The following is a 27,384-nucleotide window of genomic DNA, read 5'->3' as shown; positions in this document are numbered from 1 at the left end:
TGACTCTCCAGTCTCTGGCTGAAAAACAGTAGCGCATTTGGTAAGTGGTCGATCTGAGAACAATGAGACTGGCGCACGCGTGCACAAGACGACTCCATGTTTACATTTTCAGTCTTTGAACGAAAACACGCTTTCCCGGTCGGAATATTATCGCTTTTTTACGAGAAAAATCGCATAAAAATTGATTTTAAACAGCGTTTGACATGCTTCGAAGTACGGTAATGGAATATATACCCTTCGGATAGTGTCTTGAACGCACGAACAAAACGCCGCTATTTGGATATAACTATGGATTATTTGGAACCAAACCAACATTTGTTATTGAAGTAGAAGTCCTGGGAGTGCATTCTGACGAAGAACAGCAAAGGTAATCCAATTTTTCTTATAGTAAATCTGAGTTTGGTGAGTACCAAACTTGGTGGGTGTCAAAATATCTAGCCTGTGATGGCCGGGCTATCTACTCAGAATATTGCAAAATGTGCTTTCACCGAAAAGCTATTTTAAAATCGGACATATCGATTGCATAAAGGAGTTCTGTATCTATAATTCTTAAAATAATTGTTGTGTTTTTTGTGAACGTTTATCGTGAGTAATTTAGTAAATTCACCGGAAGTGTTCGGTGGGAATGCTAGTCACATGCTAGTCACATGCTAATGTAAAAAGCTGGTTTTTGATATAAATATGAACTTGATTGAACAAAACATGCATGTATTGTATAACATAATGTCCTAGGAGTGTCATCTGATGAAGATCATCAAAGGTTAGTGCTGCATTTAGCTGTGGTTTTGGTTTTTGTTACATTATATGCTAGCTTGAAAAATGGTTGTCTGATTATTTCTGGCTGGGTACTCTGCTGACATAATCTAATGTTTTGCTTTCGTTGTAAAGCCTTTTTGAAATCGGACAGTGTGGTTAGATTAACAACAGTCTTGTCTTTAAAATGGTGTAAAATAGTCATATGTTTGAGAAATTGAAGTAATAGCATTTCTAAGGTATTTGAATATCGCGCCACGGGATTCCACTGGCTGTTGAGTACCTAGCCCAGAGAGGTTAACAGACATTGCAGTAAATAAAAGCTAATAAAAACATCTGTCTTGTCTAGGACCGGACTCAGACCGGTGCACCATAGTCTGTGCACCACACAGACCGGTGCACCATAGCCAATCAGAGCTACGGTAGGCCTATATGCAAATAAGCCATTTCCCACATGGGGCTGCCATCATTCACTTTGAACTGGACTGTGTGTTCACAGGCAGTAGCAACAGCGTGACTTTAGATAATTAGAAAGCATTCGCCAAAATCCACAAAATACATGTACCGTAAATTCCGGACTATAAGCCGCAACTTTTTTCCCAGCTTTGAACCTCGCGGCTTAAACAATGACGCGGCTAATATATGGATTTTTCCCGCTTTCAATTTTTTTTCTTCCAAAAAAACACATTCTGTGACGTGCTCAGTTTTTTGGCGGCATGAAGAACTTTTTTGTTTACTGTTTAGATTAAATCGTGCTCTCAAACTTCCCATCATTCTGATTACGGTAGTCATTTTGTCACCCTCATCATGGCAAAGACACGGAGAAATGCATATGATGCAGCTTTCAAGTTGAAGGCGATTGATCTGGCTGTTGGAAAAGGAAATAGAGCTGCTGCACGGGAGCTTGGTCTTAATGAGTCGATGATAAGATGTTGGAAACAGCAGCGTGAGGAATTGACTCAGTGCAAAAAGACAACTAAAGCTTACTGCTAATATTTTATTTTTTGTTACAAGCCGTGTTTCGTTACAGCCTATTTATTTTTGTTACAAGCCGTGTTTCGTTAAAGCCTATTTATTTTTGTTACAAGCCGTGTTTCGTTAAAGCCTGTTGTCACGGCTCCTCCTCTGCAGTGCAGGGGCGGTTCCTCCTGCAGGCAGAGGAGAGTCATTAGTCATTGGAGCTGGCGTGATTGGAGCCACCTGGGCTCAGGGCATAAAACTGCTCCACTAACCTCTCTCTCTCTCTCTCTCTCTCTCTCCCTGCTCCTTCAGGTATGATCCTGTTTTGTTTGTTCCTTTGTAGGTTTATTTAGTTTCCACTCAGTCATGTTCACACACACATATTCACGCATCCATGCACCTTACATACACCTTACATTATGACATTTCCACACCTCATTTCTTCTTTGTTTAGAGTTAATAGTTTTGTTTTACAATAAAGAACCTTTTGAATTGGCCTATACCTGTTGTTGATGTCCCCTCATTTTTGCCACAGGCTATGAGCCGGCCTGTGACACTGTGTAAAGTTCATTTGTTTCAATGTACTGGTAGGCACCTGCGGCTTATAGACATGTGCGGCTTATTTATGTTCAAAAAATATTTTTTTTTAAATTCAGTGGGTGCGGCTTATATTCAGGTGCGCTTAATAGTCCGGAAATCACGGTAATACCCTTGTTAGAACCAAGTATTTCATTTATTTGTTATAATTCATTGGTAATGTATAAGTGAATAGGTTGGTTTACTTTTAAGTTTAAGTTTTGACCAATGAGGTCGCTTGTTAAGATGTGGCCAATGGGAGTTGACCTGGTTAACGGAAGGCCTGGGAAAAAAGAGAGGGGGGGGAGACGTTTAGAAAAGGATGGGAATTACATTATGACCGTTGGTGAAGAAAAATGATAAAATAAGAAAAATAGAACAAAACCCATACCTACTGAGTTTTGAAGGGAAATACCGATTTTATTTTATAAGAGAGTTGTTATAATTTTGTTAAGAAAGACTTAGTAAAGACTGAAGCTACCGTCTCACCGTGGAGGTATTTGACAGCCTTGAGGTTAGCCTAGCATCGTGTGACACCGAGAGAGAATTGCTTGGGAAAGTTAACAAGTTCATGTTCCCATGGGATATCGGTTACTGCTAAGGAGTACTGTCTGCATTGATAGCTGTGCTTGCTGTGGATCTTGTGAGGAAACCTTCACGGAACTGCCATACTTCGCTGAGGGAATATCTATGAGTAGTGAGTAACCACAACGGTTGCTTTGGGACTTTATGTGTGTCGTATTTTTTTTTTTTTAGCTCCAACGCCAATGGTGTCAGGGCTTTCAGAAGGATCGGACCAATACGCAGCGTGATCGTAGTTCCACATCTTTTATTAAATTGTGAAACTAATGCAATAAACAATAAACTTGAAATACAAAAACAAGAAAGCCGTGACGCAGAGCAGGCATACACTACTCACAAAATTAATCACCCACAAAATACCAGTGGGACAAACATCAACTTAAATATGGCCTCCAATTAGAGACAACGACAACCGGCTGCCTCTAATTGGAGGGCATGCCAAACAAAAACTAACCTAGAAATAAAAAACTAGAAACTAAACATAGAAATACAAAAACAGACAAACACCCCCTGTCACGCCCTGACCCACTCTACCATAGAAAATAACAACTTACTATGGTCAGGACGTGACAAACGGGTTAAGCAAGTTCGAAATAATTTGGGCATGGGTTGTGCACGACTCATTGGCGTTTTATTATTTTTGTTTATTTTGATGTGGTGCTTTGAAAATGTAATAATACACATCTTGAACCTTATGTATGTTGCCTTGGTGGAGTAATTTCCTGTTTAAATTACATTTTATGCATGGGAAAGCATATCCTTATACAATAACAAAAATCTATAATCATTCTATCTGAAGTTAATACCCTAGTTGTCATCACCCTAGATAGTTTACAATAGGGATTCTTATTGGAGATGTCCTTCTCACCTAACATCCCATGCGGTTGAGATATTCTATGTAAGGTAATATCGTGAGAGTCAAGTTTGAGCCTGGTGAGAGGGTTACATACACATGGATTTCTGCAAATATGTAAATACCACAGGAGTCCTTGGAAACTTTACAGTCCTATTGATCAAACAACCATGAACAGGTAGGCTATCTATCTCTGTTACCTATGCACATCAACAACAGCAAGATCAACAACTAATGCTAGCAAGAGTGAGATTCACTCAAATCCAACAAGGGAAGAGTAGATAAACTCTCTCAAACCTTTTCGGCATGCAGACCGATAAATGATGGGAATAGCAGCCTGCTCGCCCTTCTGCAGCTTGCCTGCCAATGCGTGCTTGTCCCAACCCACATTTTGACAACTAGGTGGGAAATTTCCTGCCCGCCCATTTGATCAATGCCAAATACATTTGACTGACAACTAAGAGATATGCTAACTGTGGATGACAGTTGTTCAAGTTCAGCATAGCTACCTAGCAAAGTGATTCACATTTCTTGCAAGCTAACCAACTGACACCTGCATCTCTAGCTGTAGCCAACAAAAGACAATATGGGGTGGGCACTCACCCACTCGTCCAATGACATGACATCCTCCCAGCAGCTAGTTTGCTAACGTTAGGCTCCGTGTTTTCAGCTTGCTAAGTAAAAGCTAGCCTATTAGCCACGTTATGACTGGCTTATGATCATTGCAACAAAGCCTCCTTCACTCACGCCGCCAAACTTACCCTAGTAAAACTGACTATCCTACCGATCCTCGACTTCGGCAATGTCATTTACAAAATAGCTTCCAATACTCTACTCAGCAAACTGGATGCAGTCTATAACAGTGCCATTGGTTTTGTTACCAAAGCCCCTTATACCACCCACGACTGCGACCTGTATGCTCTAGTTGGCTGGCCCTCGCTACATATTCGTCACCAGACCCACTGGCTACAGGTCATCTATAAGTCTATGCTAGGTAAAGCTCCGCCTTATCTCAGGTCACTGGTCAAGATAACTACACCCACCTGTAGCACGCGCTCCAGCAGGTATATCTCACTGGTCATCCCCAAAGCCAACACCTCCTTTGGCCGCCTTTCCTTCAAGTTCTCTGCTGCCAGTGACTGGAACGAATTGCAAAAATTGCTTAAGCTGGAGACTTATATTTCCCTCACTAACTTTAAACATCAGCTATTTGAGCAGCTAACCGATCGCTGCAGCTGTACATAGTCCATCTGTAAATAGCCCACCCAATCTACCTACCTCATCCCCATATTGTTTTTATTTACATTTCTGCTCTTTTGCACACCAGTATCTCTACTTGCACATCATCATCTGCTAATTTATCACTCCAGTGTTAATCTGCTAAATTGTAATTATTCCGCTACTATGGCCTATTTATTGCCTACCTCCTCACGCCATTTGTACACGCTGTATATAGACTATCTTTTTTCTGTTGTGTTATTGACGCTTGTTTATTCCATGTGTAACTATGTTGTTGTTGTTTGTGTCGCACTGCTTTGCTTTATCTTGGCCAGGTCGCAGTTGTAAATGAGAACTTGTTCTCAACTAGATAAAGGTGAAATAAAAAAAATTAAAATAAACAAATTGCCCTTGCTAGTTTGATTGTATTGACATTCCCAGTCTTCTTTACATTTGTCAGATTTTGTGCAAAATATTGAGTCATTGAAACTGAAACAGTGTATCCCGAATGGCTAGAGGCAGCAAACAATGTACCAGGACAGCTGTGATTTCTTTGTATTGCTGTGTGAGCCTACAAGACTGTTTGTCGTCCGTTATTCGTTTTCTTGTTTTTTGTTTCGTGTTAAATAAAATGAGCATTCACATACCCGCTGCGCCTTGGTCCATCCATTACGACGACCGTGACAGGTAGGCTGTCATTGAAAATACGAATTTGTTCTTAAATGACTTGCCTAGTTAAATAAAGGTTAAATAAAATAAAAATAATAAAATAAATATAATGGCTTATTAATGACAGTTATTATAAAGTATTATCAGAGTGGTCAGTGAAGAGTGAAGATATAGGAGGACAGCAACAGAGCAGCTGCAGTGGGGAGTTAAGATTAAGGTGGGGTTAAGAAAGAGTGACAGGCATGAATGATACTCCTGTGAGATGTGAACAAGTGGTATTATGTTCTTGTTAAAATAGTCAAGGAAGAGTGTTGAGGCAGTGCCTACTGTACATCTCAGACTATTTTAAATTATTTAACCTGTGTAACCTGTAAAGACTAACAATACAAACCATACATGCATGCATGCGCGCACGCACACAAACATGCGTTTGCACACACACCTCTCACCTGGTCTGTGAAAATGCTGTGGTGAGCGTGACAACGGGGTGTAACTATGACGATTGTAGACAGGTGAGCCGATGGAGCCCTGACTGGTAGACCTCTGAAGGATGCGTTCCCTCATGTCATAGCAGCTCTACAGGGACAACACAGTTACATCACCTGTCAATCACTGTCAACCCATAGTCAAGAGCTTCCTTTCATTGTAATTCGATCTGAACGTTTGCAGCTAAACATGTACAGAGTATTACTGTGTAATGCAGTACCACCTACAGCGGATGGTGTAGGTGACATGTTTCTTGAGGACTGAAAGAAAAACATTTTTTGTCTTTATTTCAAGCTAACTTAGCTAACAATCCTGACCATACTGTAAGCAAAGAAACACCATACAACATACTTTAAGCACACACCAACACCATGTTATCATCAATGAGAATAGTGGGTGGCTGTCTTACCTTGTCATCTGGCATGGGGGAACGCTCCCTTCTTGCTGTATGGAGCTGTAGACACAGAAAAATGACTGAGCACTCTCGTGTCAATAATAGGTTTCCTTTATAAGGGTGAGTTTGCCATGAACCTGAGTGTGACATTAAAACCTGTTGGGGCTAGGGGGCAGTATTTACACGGCCGGATAAAAAACGTACCCGATTTAATCTGGTTACTAATCCTACCCAGTAACTAGAATATGCATATACTTATTATATATGGATAGAAAACACCCTAAAGTTTCTAAAACTGTTTGAATGGTGTCTGTGAGTATAACAGAACTCATTTGGCAGGCAAAAACCTGAGAGATTCCTTTACAGGAAGTGGCCTGTCTGACCATTTATTTGCTTTCTTTGACATCTCTTCCAAAAACGAAGGATCTCTGCTGTTACGTGACACTTCCCACGTCTCCAATGGGCTCTCAGAGCCCGGGAAAAACCTGAATGACGTAATTCAAAGCCCTGGCTGAAACACACGAGCGCTTTTGCTAAGTGGTCTATCAGAGGACTGTCACGTCCTGGCCAGTATAAGGGTTAATTAGTATTGTAGTTTGGTCAGGACGTGGCAGAGGGTATTTGTTTTATGTGGTTCAGGGTGGTGTGTTTGGTTAAAGGGTGTTTGATTTAGTATTTCCGGGGTTTTGGTTGATGGTCTATGTTTATGTATTTCTATGTGTAGTCTGATGAGTGTGTTCTATGTTTGGTTAATTGGGGTTGGGACTCTCAGTTGAAGGCAGGTGTTGTCTATCTGCCTTTGATTGAGAGTCCCATATATTAGGGTGATTGTTCTGTGTTGAGCCTATGCTTTGCAGACTGTCAGTTTATCGTTTGTTTTCTTGTTTGTTGTTTTTTTGTATTCGTGTTGATTTAATTAAATGTTCAAGATGAACTATATCGACTCTGCTGCGTATTGGTCAACCTTTTCCGTTGACGATTTCGCATTATCGTCAGAAGACGAAGATATCTGTGACAGAATCACCCACCAAACCAGGACCAAGCAGCAGAGGAAAGGAGCAGAGGAGTTGTGATTTGGACAATCGGGAGAGATGGTCATGGGAGCAGGTTATGGCCGGAGAAGGCCCATGGAGTAAGGCTGGTATGGACCGGGAACGTTTCCGAGGGACACGACTGGCGTATAAGCACGAGAGGCACCCCCAAGAATTTTTTTTGGGGGGGCACACGGGTAGTTTGGCTAGGTATAGGAAGAGCCGGAAGCCAGCTACCCGTGGTTATATGGAGGAGCGTATGGGGTGGAGAGCGCTATGTTTCGCTGAGAAGCGCACTCTCTCACCCATACGCACGCACAGTCCGGTGCGAGTTATTCCAGCCCCTCGCAGGTGCCGTGCTAGAGCGGGCATCCAGCCTGGTAGGAGGATGCCTGCACAGCGCATCTGGTCGCCGGTACGCCTCCGAGGACCAGGCTACCCAACTCCCGCTCTACGCACGGCTACCATCAGGCCCCTGCACAGCCCAGTCTGCCCTGTACGAGCACCCCGCTCGTACAGGGCTACTAGTTCCATCCAGCCAAGGCGGGTTGTGCAGGAGGTAAGATCTAGACCGGCTGTGCGCCTCCATAGCCCTGGGTTTCCAGCTCCTGTCTCTCGTGCGGACCCGGAAGTGCGTCAACCCAGTCCAACTCGTCCTGTTCCCACTCCCCGCACTAGCCTGCAAGTGCGTAAACCCAGCCTCGCCAGTCAACAGTCGTCGGAGCTGCCCGCCAGTCAACAGTCGTCGGAGCTACCCGCCAGTCAACAGTCGTCGGAGCTGCCCGCCAGTCAACAGTCGTCGGAGCTGCCCGCCAGTCAACAGTCGTCGGAGCTGCCCGCCAGTCAACAGTCGTCGGAGCTGCCCGCCAGTCAACAGTCGTCGGAGCTGACCGCCAGTCAACAGTCGTCGGAGCTGCCCGCCAGTCAACAGTCGCCGGAGCTGCCCGCCAGTCAACAGTCGCCGGAGTGGCCAGACTGCGCTGAACTGCCGGAGTGGCCAGACTGCGCTGAACTGCCGGAGTGGCCAGACTGCGCTGAACTGCCGGAGTGGCCAGACTGCGCTGAACTGCCGGAGTGGCCAGACTGTCCCGAGTTGCCGGACTGCCCAGACTGTCCCGAGTTGCCGGACTGCCCAGACTGTCCCGAGTTGCCGGACTGCCCAGGCTGTCCCGAGTTGCCGGACTGCCCAGGCTGTCCCGAGTTGCCGGACTGCCCAGACTGTCCCGAGTTGCCAGACTGCCCAGACTGTCCCGAGTTGCCAGACTGCCCAGACTGCCCCGAGTTGCCAGACTGCCCCGAGTTGCCAGACTGCCCCGAGCTGCCAGACTGGCCAGACTGCCCCGAACTGCCAGAGTGGCCCGACTGCCGGGAAAGGCCAGAACCGGAGCCACCTCCTGATATAGGTGGGTTGGGGGGGGGTGTAGCACAGTGCCGTCGTTGACGAGAGCCACTCTCCCTTCCCTCCCTTTAGTAGAGGGGAATTTTTGTTTTGTTGTTTGGGGTTGTTGTTTTTGTTTTGTTTTTTGTTTTAAAGGTGCTTCCGGGGTTAGCACCTTTAAGGGGGGGTACTGTCACGTCCTGGCCAGTATAAGGGTTAATTAGTATTGTAGTTTGGTCAGGACGTGGCAGAGGGTATTTGTTTTATGTGGTTCAGGGTGGTGTGTTTGGTTAAAGGGTGTTTGATTTAGTATTTCTGGGTTTTTGGTTGATGGTCTATGTTTATGTATTTCTATGTGTAGTCTGGTGAGTGTGTTCTATGTTTGGTTAATTGGGGTTGGGACTCTCAGTTGAAGGCAGGTGTTGTCTATCTGCCTTTGATTGAGAGTCCCATATATTAGGGTGTGTTTGTGTTTGTTAGGTGTGGGTGATTGTTCTGTGTTGAGCCTATGCTTTGCAGACTGTCAGTTTATCGTTTGTTTTCTTGTTTGTTGTTTTTTTGTATTCGTGTTGATTTAATTAAATGTTCAAGATGAACTATATCGACTCTGCTGCGTATTGGTCAACCTTTTCCGATGACGATTTCGCCTTATCGTCAGAAGACGAAGATATCTGTGACAAGGACAAAGGGCTTAGGCTCGAGCACTGCCCGCCCCCGCCTTTCTGTTTTTCCCTCTATTTACAGACAGGCAGATTCCCGGTCGGAATATTATCGCTTTTCTACGAGATAAATTGCATAAAAATTTATTTTAAACAGCGGTTGACATGCTTCGAAGTACGGTAATGGAATATTTAGACAATTTTTGTCACGTTATGCGCCATGCGCACGACCGTGATTTACCATTCTGATAGTGTCTAGAACTCACGAACAAAACGTCGCTGATGGAAGATAACGATGGATTATTTGAGACCAAACCTACATTTGTTATTGAAGTAGAGGTCCTGGGAGTGCATTCTGACGAAGAACAGGAAAGGTAAGACCATTTTTCTTATAGTAAATATGATTTTGGTGAAGGCTAAACTTGCCGGGTGTCTAAATAGCTAGCCCGTGATGGCTGGGCTATGTACTTAGAATATTGCAAAATGTGCTTCATCCGAAAAGCTATTTTAAAATCGGACATATCGAGTGCATAGAGGAGTTCTGTATCTATAATTCTTAAAATAATTGTTTTGCTTTTTGTGAACGTTTATCGTGAGTAATTTAGTAAATTGTTAGTAAATTCCCCGGAAGTTTGCGGGGGGTATGCTTTTTCTGAACGTCACATGCTAATGTAAAAAGCTGTTTTTTTATATAAATATGAACTTGATTGAACAGACATGCATGTATTGTATAACATAATGTCCTAGGTGTGTCATCTGATGAAGATCATCAAAGGTTAGTGCTGCATTTAGCTGTCTTCTGGGTTTTTGTGACATTATATGCTAGCTTGAAAAATGGGTGTCTGATTATTTCTGGCTGGGTACTCTGCTGACATAATCTAATGTTTTGCTTTCGTTGTAAAGCCTTTTTGAAATCGGACAGTGTGGTTAGGTTAACGAGAGTCTTGTCTTTAAATAGCTGTAAAATAGTCATATGTTTGAGAAATTGAAGTAATAGCATTTCAAAGGTTTTGAAAATCGCGCCACAGGATTCAACTGGCTGTTACGTAGGTGGGACGATTTGGTGCCACCTAGCCCAGAGAGGTTAACACTAGACTTTGGATCCTTGAAAAAGCACTCTATAATTATAATGTGTTATTATTACTAAATACGAAATGTACACAAAGTGTTAGCCTTCCACCCTGCAACAACAGACATATTTATTGCCTGACACATGACTCTCTGGGGGGGAGAGATGAAGAAAATGGATATGATTTAGGATAATATAATTTATGCATCACAGCTGTTTTCTCTCAAACCAATACTTACCCGGCACAGCTTGCAACTTCAGAATGAGGGCTTGTTCATTTCAACATGACACGTCACACACGCACAAGCACATACACGTTCATGCTAATTACCTCTCCCACACTCTCCCTCCTCTCCTCCCTCTCATCAAGGGACAAGGTGTACAAAGGCTCATAGGTAATCAGATCAGGGCGGTCTATGTCATAAATGGCTTTGACTTTGGGAATGGCGGCTAGGTCCCTGTATTCAAGGATCTCATTGTCTACTTTTGCCTAGGGACACAGACAGACAGACCAACACATACATAGAGACAGAGCGAGAGAGGTTATACACAACTAAAAGCACACATCTACTGCAAAGAGTTAACACTAGCCAGTATTAGGGCAGCTAAAAAGTTCCTCTATAGACCCTGACCACTGGGGTTGCAAAAAAAACAACCCCAGTGGTCAGTGTCTATAAAGGAACTATAAGAGAGTCTGATAAGCATAGGGTTCCTTCCACTTTAGATGTAAGGCTGAACAGAAAATGTATGTACCGGTAAGAATAAAGTCTACGACTAACATGCTGACCAGACCTGATGTGTCGCGTGCGCGAGCGTTGCAAAATAAATGTACACATACATGTTATTCAATCATTGCACTCACACTGCTCGCGAGCGTCTGCGTGGCAAGGCGCTAAAATAGAACTTGGTTCTATTTGTGACACTGGACGCGCTGCAAGTCCTGCCTCTCCCATCTCCTCATTGGTTTTTAGGAACATATACCCACGGGCCATCTCCTCATTGGTTTTTAGGAGCATATACCCACGTGGGTGATTGCAAGATGAACTGAGGTCCACACTCCAGTCGGTTGTGGTAATGCACCTTTTAATGTCCAAAGAAGAAGAAGCCTGAAGGAGGAGCAATTACTAGAAAACAAACGTTTACCCTTTATTCTGTGGATTAGTCTGTGCTTTTCTGGTAAAATAACAACCCAATGTTTATATCCCAGGACAAATTAGCTAGCAACAACAAGCTAGCTAGCTAAATTGCCATAAATGTTTAATGCTTTTCAACCTGTCCCCAAATGAATATAATTGGTTCAGAGTTTATTTTAATAATTCAACCTGCGTGTCCTGATGGCGTCTGGTGTGGGGGGACAAAATCAACATGCGCGCAATCCCACACGCGATCTGGTCAGCATGTTAGACAAAGTTTACACATGGAATGACGATTTATCTTAAGTTTCCCTAGGGAAGATGTGGCCTATAAAAAAATATAAGCAGTACATCCAGCCCAGTATGTGTGTGAGGGTAGTTGTATGGTAGACAGAACTCACATATATGGTATGACCTGGTGAGCCATGTATGCTTGAACCAGGTCTGGAACAGATACTCTCGGATGACGACCTTGAAGGCTGCAAGAGGAGAACAGAAAAATAAGTCAAGACAACATCCCAACAACCTCTTGATGAGTTTTATAGGTGTTGGATCAAAGTTGCTACAGTATTGTGTTCGCCTCAATTTGCAAATGAGGAACGAAATTTGTCCACTCAATCACTGCTTCGTCAAAAGGAGGGGAAAATAAGAATTCATCAGGCCGTCATTTTAAAGAAGAATTTGTTCTTAATTGACTCGCCTGGATAAATAAAGGTTCAATAAAGAAAAGACAGTTTAACACCTAACTTTGTTTTTGAAATTCCACCACATTGTCACATGACAAGTAGATTCAATCTTTAAATAAAATACAAACACATTATCTTGCAATGATGTCATTCATTTGCCTCTTGCAAAGTGATTGAGGGCATTTGCATTGTGACTTAGTAATGTCCTTAACACTGTAAATACCACATGCATTCCCATGGGAAATGAATTTCAGATGAAAACAACAGTCCTGAATTCATGTATTGATTGACATGAATCATGTTTTCACAACCACATGGTTACTATAAATGGGGGCTTTGTAAAGAGTTTTAGGGTGAAAACAACCATCACTTTATATTGTTTGATATTTGTCTTCATGGCTCAAATTACAGGGGTGGCTGGGTGCCCCCATAAAAAAAAGGGTGTCCTCAAGAGACATTGGGCATCCCCAAAAGTAAATGTATAATTTGAACCATTTTTATGTCTACTTCTCAAATATGTCCTTGTCTTTAGCCCTTACTCCTTCCCACACATGAGTGTGTCTGAGAGAGGGGGCTGTGCTGTGCCTCCTCTCCAACCTGACTTAGATGGAGCCCATTCAGCGGTCCAAGTCACAGCTCACCAGGGATGGGGTCAATTCCATTTCAATTCAATCAATTACGGAAGTAAACTGACATTTTAATTCCAATAAAAATTTGAATTTTTCAATTGGAATTTCAGTTAATTCAATACCTCATGAATTGACTGAAATGAAATGTAATTGCCCCAAACCTACAGCTCACACGCACACAACCACCACAGAGTGTGGGACACACACTACATACAGAGGTAGACATAAGAAGGACAAAGGTTAAAGGGGAGGTGTCTGTAGGTGTCTGTGCAGCCTAAAGATACATTTTAGCCGCCTAAAAACCAGTAACACAGACACAGCCAATCTCGGTTTGCTCCCTACCCCTTCCTTTTAGCCCCAACTCTTTGATGTTTGCAGATCTGAGAGGTCTGGTAGGTATAGGCCGTGTAGTGGTGGAGCTTCCACCATACTCTTCTGTAGGTCTGCATCACCACCTGTTATGGCAACTGCATCGCCATCAACCACATGGCTCTACAGAGGGTGGTGCTCACCGGGGGCACGCTGCCTGCCCTCCAGGACATTTACAGCACTCAGTGTTGAAGGAAGGCCAAGCAGATCTTTAAATACCTCAGGCACCCAAGCCACAGTCTGTTCACCCTACTACCATCTAGCAGACAGAGACGGTAGAGGCGCGTCAGCCGGGACAGAGACTGAGAAAGAGCTTTTATGACCAGGCCATCAGACTATTGAACAACCATCACTAGCCTGTCTGGTACTCAGTCCTGCACATTGAGAATAATGTCCCATGTATAAAGTCATTGAATGCTGGTCACCTCATTCTTTTTATATACTGTTGTTTACTCACTGTGTCTGTATATACTGTATTCTCGACATAGCTCATCCTAATATACTGTACATACCATTTTCTTTTCAAAATTATATACTGTCTATAGCCACCACGTATTTATATTCTCAAACATGCTCACTCTAATATATCTACTTTGGATTGTTATTTCTTGATTTTTTTGTTTGGATTTTTTATTTTTGTGTGTATTTGCGAGATATTCTACTGTACTTTTGGCGCTAGTAACATAAGCATTTCGCTGCACCTGCTATAAGACCTACAAATCTGTGTAAGCGACCAATCAACTTCAACGTTTTGATGTATTACTTACACATCTGCACACATCGAAGGTTTAGGTCCAATGGGAAGGGGTATGGGGAGCAAATTGGGACTGGCTGACACAGAAGAGACACTTGCACAATGCAAACAAGGTAAAGGTACAAGAGGTCATTCATGTCCAGATAGATTCCTACCTGTTCCCTATGTTGCTCCTCTGTTCTGGTTGTGTTCTTACAGCCAGGGTGCCACACGGTTGATCCTGTGGAACAGAACAGAGACAGATGGTCTTAGAGAACAAAGACATCCAAACCTAAGCTGGTCCCAGATATGTTTGTGCTATCTTGCCAACATGTATGTTCAAACCTAAGAGTTGGCAATACAGCAGATCTGGGACCAGGCTAAACCAACCCAGCTATACTGTAATAACCCTTAAAATGCTTCAATCATAACGTCAGCCCATCTAGCTACTTACCTTGCAGGTACATCTCTTCTCCTTCTGTGAACATCTGGTTGCACCTGCTGCATCGTGCACAGCTGGGATGGTAGTGTTTGTCCCCTGCCTAGAAACAACACACACACAAAACACACGCACAGATATCATTAAGGACTGGAATATATGATCTACCTGTGGCCATGCTGACTCACTATTCCATCCAGGGCATGGTTTAGTGTAATGTCCAGTGTATGTACATTTCTTCGCAAGAGCAGTCATGAGACATTTACATTACATCAATTTAGTATACAAACTGTATAGAGTTAACTGATTAAATCAACCTTTCATTCACCCATTAATCCAGGCACACTACAAAGGGTTCACTGTCTAGCATGATCATTCAACCTGCCTTCAAATATAGAGCTATCTTCCCTTTGTACAGTACTTAAGTCAAAAGTATCCTCCCCTGATACTGCATAATGAGGTGCTTTGCATACACAGCGACATTTCACTAATGCATTTAGGAACGGGACACTGACCAGAAGAGATAAATACCCAAAGGAGCAGCAAACAGCCCTCACCAACCACCCTCCCCACTCACCAGCACTCTAACAGACAAGTGCCACTGATATGGGGCTATGGCCTGGGAAATGTGTCTTTAACCATCCCTGTTGGATCAGGACCACCTTCCACATACACAAACACACAAACCGCACTAATCAAAACTCTAGTATCGATGTGTTTACACAAAAACAATTCATCTTTATCAGAATTGTGAAATTCTCTAATGTAACCTCCTGATTAATCTTCTGCACACACACTCTGTAATGGCCAAATCCCTTGGGAATGAAAGAGTAGCAATGGCTCCATTTCATCAGTGTGCCCAGAATTGAACAAAGCAGCATATCTGTCTGCCTCAATGTAAGTGACACAAATCATTCTGCTTGCCCACTCTCTCATCTGCTGCTGTTTTTCCTCTCTGTCTCTCTCTCCTTCCTGCCATAGTAGGTGTCCGCAGACAAAGATGCAATCAGACTATGAGTTATGGGAAATCAAATATTTGGATAATGTCACTGCCTTCCAGGCTTACAGTAATCGTGTCATAAGGCTTCTCTTGGTGATAGATAATAGGAAAATGTCTCATCCCTCTGTGTAGCCAGTGGATAAACAAGGCTAAAGCACTCATGACCAATTAGTGAGGTCCCATACCCAGTAACACTCCATGGCCTGATTTGCATATTGTCTGCAGCAGCTAAGGCCATTCTCAGAGCACAATGTAATCGTGATAATAAAATGACTCCTTAAATTACACGTCAACTGTTGCTACAGAGGATCTGAAAACTTAGAAAACCATTGGCTGCAAATGAAGGGTCCTATATACCCCATGAATACTCTCATTTACTGTCTTGTCAAAACAACTCCGCTTTTCAGGGTCACTTCCCTTCAGGTAAAAGTAGGTATTGGAAAAATAGTTAAGGATACAACAGAGAGAACAGAACATAGTGAAATGTATATCAAACAATAAGACCAGACCAATGCCCAAAATATTAATTCAAAAATAAAGAAAACAATATTCAGAATGCAACTTACTTTAAAATATCTATGCCCAGAGAATCACAAACTACATAGTTCACTCACCACATAAATAATGAAATACAATAAAATCTGGAAATAAGTTACTGAACACAAAATCATATACAGTTGAAGTCGGAAGTTTACATACACTTAGGTTGGAGTCAATAAAACTCATTTTTCAACCACTCCACACATTTCTTGTTAACAAACTATAGTTTTGGCAAGTCGGTTAGAACATCTACTTTGTGCATGACTCAAGTCATTTTTCCAACAATTGTTTACAGACAGATTATTTCACTTACAATTCACTGTATCACAATTCACATGGGTCAGAAGTTCACAGTCTAAGTTGACTACGCCTTTAAACAACTTGGAAAATTCCAGAAAATTATGTCATGTCTTTAGAAGCTTCTGATAGGCTAATTGACATCATTTGAATCAATTGAAGGTGTACCTGTGGATGTATTTCAAGGTCTACCTTCAAACTCAGTGCCTCTTTGCTTGACATCATGGGAAAATCAAAAGAAATCAGCCAACACCTCGGATAAAAATGTGTAGACCTCCACAAGTCTGACTCATCCTTGGGAGGTACAAAAGTATCTATATCCTGTCACGTCCTGACCAGCAGAGGGAGTAATTGTATTAGTATTTGATCAGGACGTGGCAGAAGGGTATTTGTTTTGTATGGTTTAGGTTGAGTGTGAATTTTGTAGGGGTGTTTGATTTATTATTTCCGGGTTTTGGTGTATGTTCTGTGTTTTGTATTTCTAGGTTCATTCTAGTTCTTTGTATTTCTATGTCTTGGTAATTGGGTGTTGGACTCTCAATTGGAGGTAGGTGTTTTTAGTTGCCTCTGATTGAGAGTCCTATATATAGGTAGGTGTTTTGTTTGTGGGTAGTTGTATTTCGCACTGCTGTGAGTATTAGCCTGTGAAACTGTCGGTCTGTCGTTCTCTGTTTTTTTTGTTTTTCTGTGTTCACATCTATTTAATAAAATATAATGATGAACATGCAACCCGCTGCGCCTTGGTCCTATCTACATAACGACAGCCGTTACAGAACTACCCACCAAAAATGGACCAAGCAGCGAAGAAAGGAGCAAAGGGAATTACGGGTGGACTATAGGGAGCAGCACCTGGAGTGGAAGAAGCAGCGCGCTCAGGAGGAGATGGCATCCTGGAGGTTTTGGAGTCAAGGATTGACTGGACATGGGAACAATTACTGGACCACTATGACAACCTGCCTGGGAAGCAGGTAGAGCATGAGAGGCACCCCCAATAATTCTTTGGGGGGGGGGCACACGGGTAGTTTGGCTGGGCCAAGGGTGAGCCCTAAGCCAGCTACCCGTGCTTATATGGAGGAGCGTATGGAGTGGAGGGTGCCGTGTTTTGCAGAAGTGTGCACAATCTCGCCCATACGCACGCACAGTCCAGTGCGAGTTATTCCAGCCCCTCGTAGATGCCACGCTAGAGTGGGCATCCAGCCTGGTAGGAGGATGCCTGCGCAGCGCGTCTGGTCGCCGGTACGCCTCCTAGGACCAGGCTACCCTACTCCCGCTCTATGCACGGCAACCATCAGGCCCCTGCACAGCCCAGTTCACCCTGTACCAGCACTCCGCACGTACATGGCTACTAGTTCCATCCAGCCAGGACAGGTTGTGCAGGAGGTGCGTTCAAGACCGCCTGTGCGCCTCCATGGACCGGTGTTTCCAGTCCTATATATAGGTATGTGTTTTGTTTGTAGTTTGTGGGTAGTTGTATTTCGCACTGCTGTGAGTATTAGCCTGTGAAACTGTCATTCTTTGTTTTCTTGTTTTTCTCTGTTCACATCTATTTAATAAAATATAATGATGAACATGCAACCCGCTGCGCCTTGGTCCTATCTACATAACGACAGCCATTACATATCCACAGTAAAACGAGTCCTATATCGGCATAACCTGAAAGGCCGCTCAACAAAGAAGAAGCCACTGCTCCAAAACCGCCATAAAAAAGCCAGACTACGGTTTGCAACTGCACATGGGGACAACGATCGTACTTTTTGGAGAAATGTCCTCTGGTCTGATGAAACAAAAATAGAACTGTTTGGCCATAATGACCATCGTTATGTTTGGTGGAAAAAGGGGGAAGTTTGCAAGCCGAAGAACATCATCCCATCCGTGAAGCACGGGAGTGGCTGCATCATGTTGTGTGGGTGCTTTGCTGCAGGAGGGAATGGTGGTCACAAAATAGATGGCATCATGAGGTAGGAAAATGATGTGGATATATTGAAGCAACATCTCAAGACATCAGTCAGGAAGTTAAAGCTTGGTCGCAAATGGGTCTTCCAAATGGAAAATGACCTTAAGCATACTTCCAAAGTTGTGGAAAATTAAGGACAACAAAGTCAAGGTATTGGAGTGGCCATCACAAAGCCCTGACCTCAACCCTATAGAAAATTTGTAGGCAGAACTGAAAAAGCGTGTGCGAGCAAGGAGGTCTACAACCTTGACTCAGTTACACCAGCTCTGTCAGGAGGAATTGGCCAAAATTCACCCAACTTATTGTGGGAATTTTTACTACGATTACATGTCAGGAATTGTGAAAAACTGAGTTTAAATGTATTTGGCTAAGGTGTATAAAAAACTATTGACTTCAACTGTATAAACATGTATTTCTAGTACTTATAGTACCAGTCAAGAGTTTGGACACACCTACTCCTTCCATGATTTTTCTAAATGTTTTACTATTTTCTACATTGTAGAATAATAGTGAAGACATCAAAACTATGAAATAACACATATGGAATCATGTAAAAACCAAAAAAAGTGTTATTATATTATATATTCGAGATTCTTCAAAGTAGCCACCCTTTGACTTCATGACAGCATTGCACACTTGGCATTCTCTCAACCAGTTTCATGAGGTAGTCACCTGGAATGCATTTCAATTAACAGGTGTGCCTTGTTAAAAGTTCATTTGTGGAATTTCTTTCCTTCTTAATGCATTTGAGCCAATCAGTTGTGTTGTGACAAGGTAGGGTTGGTATACAGAAGATAGCCCTATTTGGTAAAAGACCAAGTCCATATTATTGCAAGAACAGCTCAAATAAGCAAAGAGAAATGACAGTCCCTCATTACATTAGGACATGAAGTTCAGTCAATACGGAAGAACTTTTAAAGTTTCTTCAAGAGCAGTCACAAAAACCATAAAGCACTATAATGAAACTGGTTCTCATAAGGACCTCCATAGGAAAGGAAGACCCAGAGTTACCTCTGCTGCAGAGGATAAGTTCATTAGAGTTAACTGCACCTCAGATTGTAGCCCAAATAAATGCTTCACAGAGTTCAAGTAACAGACATCTCAACTGCGTGAACCAGGCCTTCATGATCGAGTTGCTGCAAAGAAACCACTACTAAAGGACACCAATAAGAAGAGACTTGCTTGGGATACCTCTTCTTTTTCTCTGCGCATTCCTGAGAGGATTGTCTTGGTAAAAGCTCTATGTTAGAGTGTATAAGTGCAGATGTATACCCAGATATCAATAGCATAGAGAACCTTGCTAGCTAGCCTCTCTATCTGGGTGCTCTGCTGTCCCTCCACTCGGTTTGGTATGTGGCATCTTGTTTGGGTTTAATGACTTGTGACAGTGTACCAACCTGGGTGATACTCGTATTGCGGTGTGGAGGGCTTGTTCTAGTTGTCTTTGTCTTGGTTTGTCCACCGGTACTCTCCCGGTTTTCGTTTAGCCCTCGGGCTCCACGCCTACCCTTGCCAAGATCGGGAGCCTTTGTATGTTTCCCTCTGGCGGACTTGCAGTTCTCCCCGGAGAGTGAGCAACGTGACGCAAGGCGCACCACGTTTATCTCTAACAGGGCGCAGCCATTGTGTCTAGAATCTTGTGTGTTCCACGGTGAACAAGCTATGCAAATTAACTAACTTAATGAGAGTTGACCATTGCAGGACTAAGTACTAAGTTGCTAAACACACTTCCCTTACATCCTGCCAACTTAAACCCCAACAAATAAGCAAGAATAAACTTATACGTGGTGTGAGTTACAGCCGACCCACACATATAAAGCTAGGACTAAGCTATAAACGTGTGTGAGTTCCCATGCTCTCCCCGCACTGTCAGGCAGTTCACACTCCATTTACATCTCCTATGCTTCAGATAGTGTATGACTGAAGGCAGATACTGTAGGTACGTAGTAATCTTCACTATTATACAGTATTGCGCAGTGTGTACTATAGACATAGTATATTACACTGTTGGCTTAACATTTCTAACTTTGGATCACGCGCGGAGAGCGGTTAGAGAACCCAATAGTTATCTGGCCTGCATCGCTTTTGGAGAATGCATGCACATAGCACGCCTGGAGGGGATGAGGGCCACAGTACAGTCCTCCTCCTCTGATGATTGCATTCCCCCCTCTGGGTGTGGTGCGTCGTCGCAGTGGCACCCCTTCGGCCACTTTTGGCTTCAGTGGTGATCTCACACCGCCATCTCTGGCTGGCACAGTCTAAACTGCCACCGCCAGTTCAGGAAACATTCTTGGAGCTCCCCCTCACACCAGGTTCACCCTTTGGGCCAGGGGTTGTCAACATCATACAGCAGACTACAAAACTGCGAGCCCTAACGCCGCGCCTCGGAGGAACTGAAAGACAAGGCCGCATGTCTCGAAAGCTCTCCAGCAACGTCTTGGCCCTCCTCTTCCCCCGCCGAAACAGCAGGGGCAGGGAAATGGGAGCCAACGTTTTACACCCCAACAGTGCAAGGACAGGGGCCATGACCACACTTACAAGCAGCAGACATGGCTAAAAGGGGTGCGCCTCAGCAGCTCTTTTGATGTGCTGGCGGTCGGCCTCGGCCGTCTCTCCCAGGCCCAAAGGGCAAACTGGGAGAAGTGGGTCGAGTCCCCCTGGGTACCAGACACAGTCCTGGATGGGTACAAACTCCAGTTCCGATGCTGACAGCCGCCATACAGGGGTGTCTCTGTGACAGACGGAGTGAGGAAGGAGGCGTTCCGGCCTCACTTCTGAACATGGACGCAATCAGAAAAGTAGAGGCGTTAGAACGGCTAAGTGGGTTCTGCTCCACGTATTTCATAATTCCGAAAAGGGTGGAAGTTTCCGGCCAATCCTGGACCAGCAAATGTTTAAAGGAGCACAGGTTCAAGATGCTCTCACCAGCGCGGGTGATGCAGGCCATCTCGAGCGGCCTATGGTTCACCACGCTCAACCTGAAGGATGCGTACTTCCATGATCCTGTTCACTGAAATCACTGGAAGTACCTCAGATTGGCCTTAGAAGGAGAGGCTTACGAATTCCCGTTCACATTCACAAAGTGCATGGACGCAGTTCTAGCGCCTCCCGCGTCCCAGGGAATTCTAGTGCTGAACTACTTGGATGACTGGCTGGTGTGTGCTCAATCAAGAGAGCAAGCCACAACAGACAAGGATAATCTTGAAGCACATTTAAGACCTGGGCCTCACCCTAAACAGGGAGAAGAGCAACCTGACTCCCTCACAAACGGTGGTCTTCCTGTGAATGTTGATCGACTCAACTCTTATGAGAGCACGTCTCCCTCAGGTGAGAGTAGAAAAGATACAGACCAACCGAGCCGTGTCTGTGTTAACGTGCCAGAAGTTACTCGTCCTACTCACTTCGGCATCTCTGTTAATTCCACTGGACCTTCTCCACCTCAGGCCAACCCAGCTATGGTTCAACTCTCACCATCTGCACCAGAGACGACAGATATTGTCATCTGTCGGTGACGAATGCATGTGTGAGGACTCTGTTGAAGCGACACTCCCACTCCTTCCTGTCAGAGGGAGTGATACTGAACAGTCCACCGCAGGGAGCTAGTGTGCACCGATGCCTCGGTAGCGGGTTGGGGGCAGTGTTCAGAGGCATGACAGCAAGCGGATGCAGGAGCCCCCCATAGAGTGGCTAGCACATCAATGTGCTGGAGCTCAGGGCGGTTGGCCTGGCCTTCCAACAGTTACCGCCCCCTACTTGGAGAGGAAATATGTCCTGGTTAGACCAGACAACACCACTGTAGATCAATCACCAGGGGGACTAAGATCACGGCACCTCCATGAAATGGCTCGGATCTCTTGCTGTGGGCCCAGACCCACTTAGCATCACTGTGAGCAGTACACATCCCCGGGTCCTGAAACATGTGGCAGACATGCTCTCGAGAGATGCCCCGCTGGAGGGGGACTGAAGTCTACACCCTCAGTTGGATCATCTCAGGAGAACACTCATTGCCCCAGTTGGTTCTTGATGTTGGACCCTCAGGCTTCTGGGTCTGGACGCCCTCTCTCACAATTGGCAGGCAACGAGACTTTGAGTTCCCACCATTTCCCCTGATCAGGGCTTGGCCTCTGAGAGGTATAAATTGACCAATCTAGGCATTCAGGACAATGTGGTGAACACGTTGCAGAATGCCAGGGCTTCCTCCACCAATGCGTCATATCAAATGCAGTGGGGCATATTCTGTACTTGGTGTGAGGGTCATAATGTTGCCCTCGAGTCATGTGATGTACAAACAGTTTGACATTCTTTACAATCACTGCTTGATGTGGGCAAGCAGCATCCACTTTGAGAGTTTATTTAGCTGCAATCTCGGCATGGCATGACGATGGCCACCCTTTGCTCTTTATGAAGGGAGTTCGATGTCTGCGTCCAGGGAAGGCCTGTTCCATGCCAAGCTGGAACCTTGAAGTAGTGCAACGGTAGCTATTTAACAAGGGACTAATCTTACTCGGAATGTCTCGTGCTGCGTGGAAGGTTACCATATTGGAGTGCTCCGAATGGCACACATAACCAGGGTTACAAACTTAATCTTCGATGTAGTATACTGTATAATGTGTAGTATACCGTATAATGTAAGTATAAGGAGTTTAAATTGCCATTAACATATTGCAGGTGCATACAGTAACTTGCGGGGGTTCATGTAACTTGCGGGGGTTCAGTAACTTGCGGGGGTTCCCTCAATTTTAGAAACAGGTCAATTTGACCACCCGCAATAATAAAGCTTCTTTTCTCACTCTCTCCTATCTCTTTTTTAACAAAACCCTTAATTCTGTGAGATAACTTGTAACAAATAAATAAATACGTTCATATTTAACACGGTCAATTCATGAGCACAAATAAGAATTACATAGAAAAGGAAAGCCTATTTTTCAAATTGAGGTTTCTGTGACGAGATGCGCTGTCACGATCACTGTCCTCGAACTCCCTGTCATAGATCAGCCAAGGCGCAGCGTGCTGGTAATTCCACATACTTTATTTGTGAACCCGAACAAAACAAGAAACAGGTGAAAACAGAAAGAAACGTGACGTTCTGGGGCTGCTCAAAGGCAGCTACACAAAAACAAGATCCCACAACACAAGGAGGGAAAAAGGGCTGCCTAAGTATGGTTCCCAATCAGAGACAACAATAGACAGCTGCCTCTGATTGGAAACCATACCTGGCCAAAACACAGAAACAAAATACATAGAATGCCCACCCCATATCACACCCTGACCTAACTAAACAGAGAAAAACGTCTCTCTCAGGTCAGGGCGTGACATGCGCATCTAGCTTGTGAGCGCGAAAAAAAGTAATAATTGGTAACGGTTATATTGGGCTCATTTTTGTGAGTTCAAAGAGAACTTTAGTAGTTTTATAAATATTGGAACAACTGGTTTCTAGTAGGCTACAGAATTAGAGAAGGTATGTTAATCTGAACCTCAGGCAATAGGCTCAAACAAGCCTTTTTCTCTTTCCCAGTCAGAGGCAGCCTGCCTGTCTCACAGACTGACCAGCAGCAGCAACCTATCTTCCTTATTTATGTTTCGAAAACAAATGTGAAGGCCAAAATTGTGAGAGGAAAGCACTTTTTTGCAACCTAATAATCACCCTAAGAATACGTCCAGAACTACCTTTATTATCGTCAAGTCTATATTAGGTTATGAGCTAGCAATGTTAAAGTGCGTTTTTCCCCTCGTCATTTCTCCGTCAACACTCCATATTACAGAACAAAATTTGGCACACCGGTTGAGAACTCAATTCCCTAAATGGTCAGCAGATGGCTCTGTGATCCACTCACTAGAAATGTAGAATTCACCCATAGGTATTTTCTTTGTTATTTGTTTCGTTAGTTGACGTTGTAACATTACTTGCTAGCTAGCCAGGCTCCTGGGTTCACGTCTTGTCCGACCAGCCCAGCTATTGCACAAGTTGGCTAACTGTTAACGTTAGCTGGCTAGCTAACTAACTCGTTGTGACAACATTGGCCCTCAACATACTTCTTTTGTTCTATTATCTCAGCCATATTCACAATTAAATTCAAGACATTAACTATTTAACATGCAGGCATGAGCACAGATCAGCTACATTCATTTAGTTGCATCAAATCGACCTCTCCACCATAGCTAGCTAATGTTAGTTACGTTAACTAATCAAACCAATGATGCCTCAAATGACATACAATAGCATAATGCCGCAACATGTTCATCAAACAGAAGTAGAACGTTATAGCTATGTCTATTCTTACCTTGATTGTCGGTATTACCTACTCCTTGGCCATATCTTCAATATTATTAGGAGTCTCATCACAAAATCATACAAGTGTCTATGCAATGTTGGTCTGCACTAAGATGGCTGTTGACTGATGTTGCCTGATTTAGGCTCACTTTCTGACAATTGTGTAATTAATAAACAACTTCACTATTGAAATGCAAGCAACAGATGAGACCCGTTACAGGAAGTATTACAATACCAAAACATAAATAACATAACAATATTTCACTTAAGTCAACCTTGCCAACATGATTGTAATACAGTCATCAGCACTATTCATATTAACCTAATGGACCTCCTTAGCACAAACAAGTATTTTTTTTTCTCTCACTTTATTTTAAATGATTGTGTAATGGTGAATGAATCACACATTGTTTATGTGGTAGCTACAAGCTGTCTGTGTTTACATCCCTCTCAGTCCATAGGGCAGCTCACAATTGGCCCAGCGTCGTCCGGGTTTGGCCGGTGTAGGCCGTCAATGTAAATAAGAATTTGTTCTTAACTGACTTGCCTAGTTAAATAAAGGCTACATTACCAAAGATGGCTATAGAAGAGGGAGAGAAGTTACAAAAAAAAGGGTGGGTGGGACTAGGTGGAGTTTCAGATCTCTTGGAGAGATACCCTCATGTCGCTTATCCATCAGCTAGTTATTAGAATCAGGTGCACTACATTAGGGTTGGAGAAAACCTACAAGACGGTAACTCTCCAGGAGAGCCCTGTATCTGATCATGCTGGATCTTGTGTCGAGTCTGTTGATTCCATCTTCTTCTGGTCATCCTCATCGTGGTACTCAGGGGCCTGATTGGTGTCACACTTTTTCCCCAGCTAACACACCTGATTAAACAAATTGCATTCCGAGAACTAGAGTTACCCATCTCTAGTAGACCATCACCATGATCACTTGAAAAACTAAAATATTGTCACAATTACTTTGTTTGCAAACTGTAGCAACACTGAAACTTTTTTAAAACCGGTAAATAAAGCAAACAGGTACAAACATCCATTGAAGTATAGTCAATGTGTTCACAGAGTTGGATCATTTTTACATACGGTAGCCAGGGAGAGTTGAGGCGGATAATGTGATTAGTCTAGATCAGTTGTCTCCAACCTTTTCTTAGTCAAGATCACTTTCGCAATCAAAAAGTAAGCCGAGACCTAGCTTTCAGATAATTTATTTAAACATTACTTATTTTTTTTACATTAACCTAATAAAAACTTATGTAGGAATGAGGTTTGTGCAGTAGCCCTAATACATTATCACAGCATATTGGCTATATGCCTGGCCTACCAATATTGTTCTTCTCAGACCATACTATATTTCAAAACTCTAGCTTTGATAACAAAATTTATCAGATGGTGTAGCACTTGCGAGGCACAGCTAAGCATACATTTTAATAATTTGCAAATAATTATCTGTTTTATTTTACTGGACTGATGGTACCTGCATCTGATGGTCATGGTGTTTTCATGGTGCTGGGAACTCTGGGAAAAAGGTAAAATCATGAAGTCAGTGATCATCAGGTCGGAAAGTCAGAGTTCTAGAAATATTCTAGAGTTTCCGACTTGGAATTCCGAGTCGGATGACCCTTCAAAACGATTTTTTCCAGTCAGATCAGATTTTTTCCAGTCAGCTGCTAATAATAATAAAAACACAGGTCTATCGATACACTTGGCTAATCATTCATTGCAGCTGCAGCGCGAGTGGAAGTAGGGAAAGTGTGTTTTATGTTCTATGAATTGAGCTATCTGATTGGCCAGAGCATTAAGCGCACTCAATTTAGCCACAGATCTCCCGGTCTGCCGGGTAGGTGAAGTGTCTTTTCAGACAAATTAAATGGTTTAAAATGGGAAAACTTTGCCTACCTGGTTGCTTTGTCTTCTGAATCAAGTGCACCTACACTGCCGATTCAAATGATCCACTTATTATCATGTGTTGATGATTTGAATCAGGTGTGTAGTGCTAATGCAAAAACAGTACATCTTCCTCCACTGTCCCACACTGGGCACAAACCAGTGATCCTCTGCTCGCAAACACACAACTGTCCTCCTTGACAACGTACCAACGGTTTGAGCCACAAATTGGATGGCTTCATCCGCAAAATTTCAAGCCAGCTGCGGAGTGAGCTTACAGCACATTCTTAACACTGTTACACGTTTGTATGTGATCACGTATTAGTGTAAGTCTGCAATTCCTCTCGTGACCCATCTGCCCTCGGCACTACTCATTCATGTCGCCTCTCTCTTAGACCATGGTACTGTACTTGTACTCAGTCTTGCCTTCTTGCCCTTGGATCTATTCATCCAAGGCAGGCCTCTCCAGAGGAAAAGTGAGGGGGGAGAGAGGGATAAATTGACATTAGAGGTCGACCGATTAATCGGCATGGCCGATTAATTAGGGCTGATTTCAAGTTTTCATAACAACCGTAATCGGCATTTTTGGATGCCGATTATGGCCAATTACATTGCACTCCACGAGGAGACAAAGAAACTCTATTTTGGGCCGCCTGGCTCTTTGCAAACTGTGTGAAGACCATTTCTTCCTAACAAAGACCGTAAATAATTTGCCCGAATTTGACATAATTATGACATAACATTGAAGGTTGTACAATGTAACAGCAATATTTAGACTTATGGATGCAGTATTTCACTGAAAGAATAAACGTTTTGTT

The 27,384-nt window shown here is 43.4% G+C and overlaps 1 protein-coding gene across 7 annotated transcripts in view; it reads right to left on the bottom strand.

Moving 5' to 3' along the window:
- Nucleotides 1-27,384, bottom strand: part of LOC115162807 (actin-binding LIM protein 1) — a 181,466-nt gene that overhangs the window by 31,919 nt on the left and 122,163 nt on the right. For all 7 annotated transcript variants that reach the window (XM_029714247.1, XM_029714235.1, XM_029714251.1 and 4 more), the window contains exons 7-12: nucleotides 14,633-14,720; nucleotides 14,355-14,419; nucleotides 12,163-12,240; nucleotides 10,960-11,118; nucleotides 6,507-6,551; nucleotides 6,061-6,187 (exon numbers count right to left, since the gene is read on the bottom strand). In XM_029714247.1, the coding sequence (XP_029570107.1) occupies nucleotides 6,061-6,187; nucleotides 6,507-6,551; nucleotides 10,960-11,118; nucleotides 12,163-12,240; nucleotides 14,355-14,419; nucleotides 14,633-14,720 (562 nt within the window). The remainder of the gene's footprint in view (nucleotides 1-6,060; nucleotides 6,188-6,506; nucleotides 6,552-10,959; nucleotides 11,119-12,162; nucleotides 12,241-14,354; nucleotides 14,420-14,632; nucleotides 14,721-27,384) is intronic.

Source organism: Salmo trutta, chromosome 2 (genome assembly GCF_901001165.1).
Source record: "Salmo trutta chromosome 2, fSalTru1.1, whole genome shotgun sequence".
NCBI classification, from domain to species: Eukaryota; Metazoa; Chordata; class Actinopteri; order Salmoniformes; family Salmonidae; genus Salmo; species Salmo trutta.
This window is presented reverse-complemented; position numbering and strand designations above follow the sequence as displayed.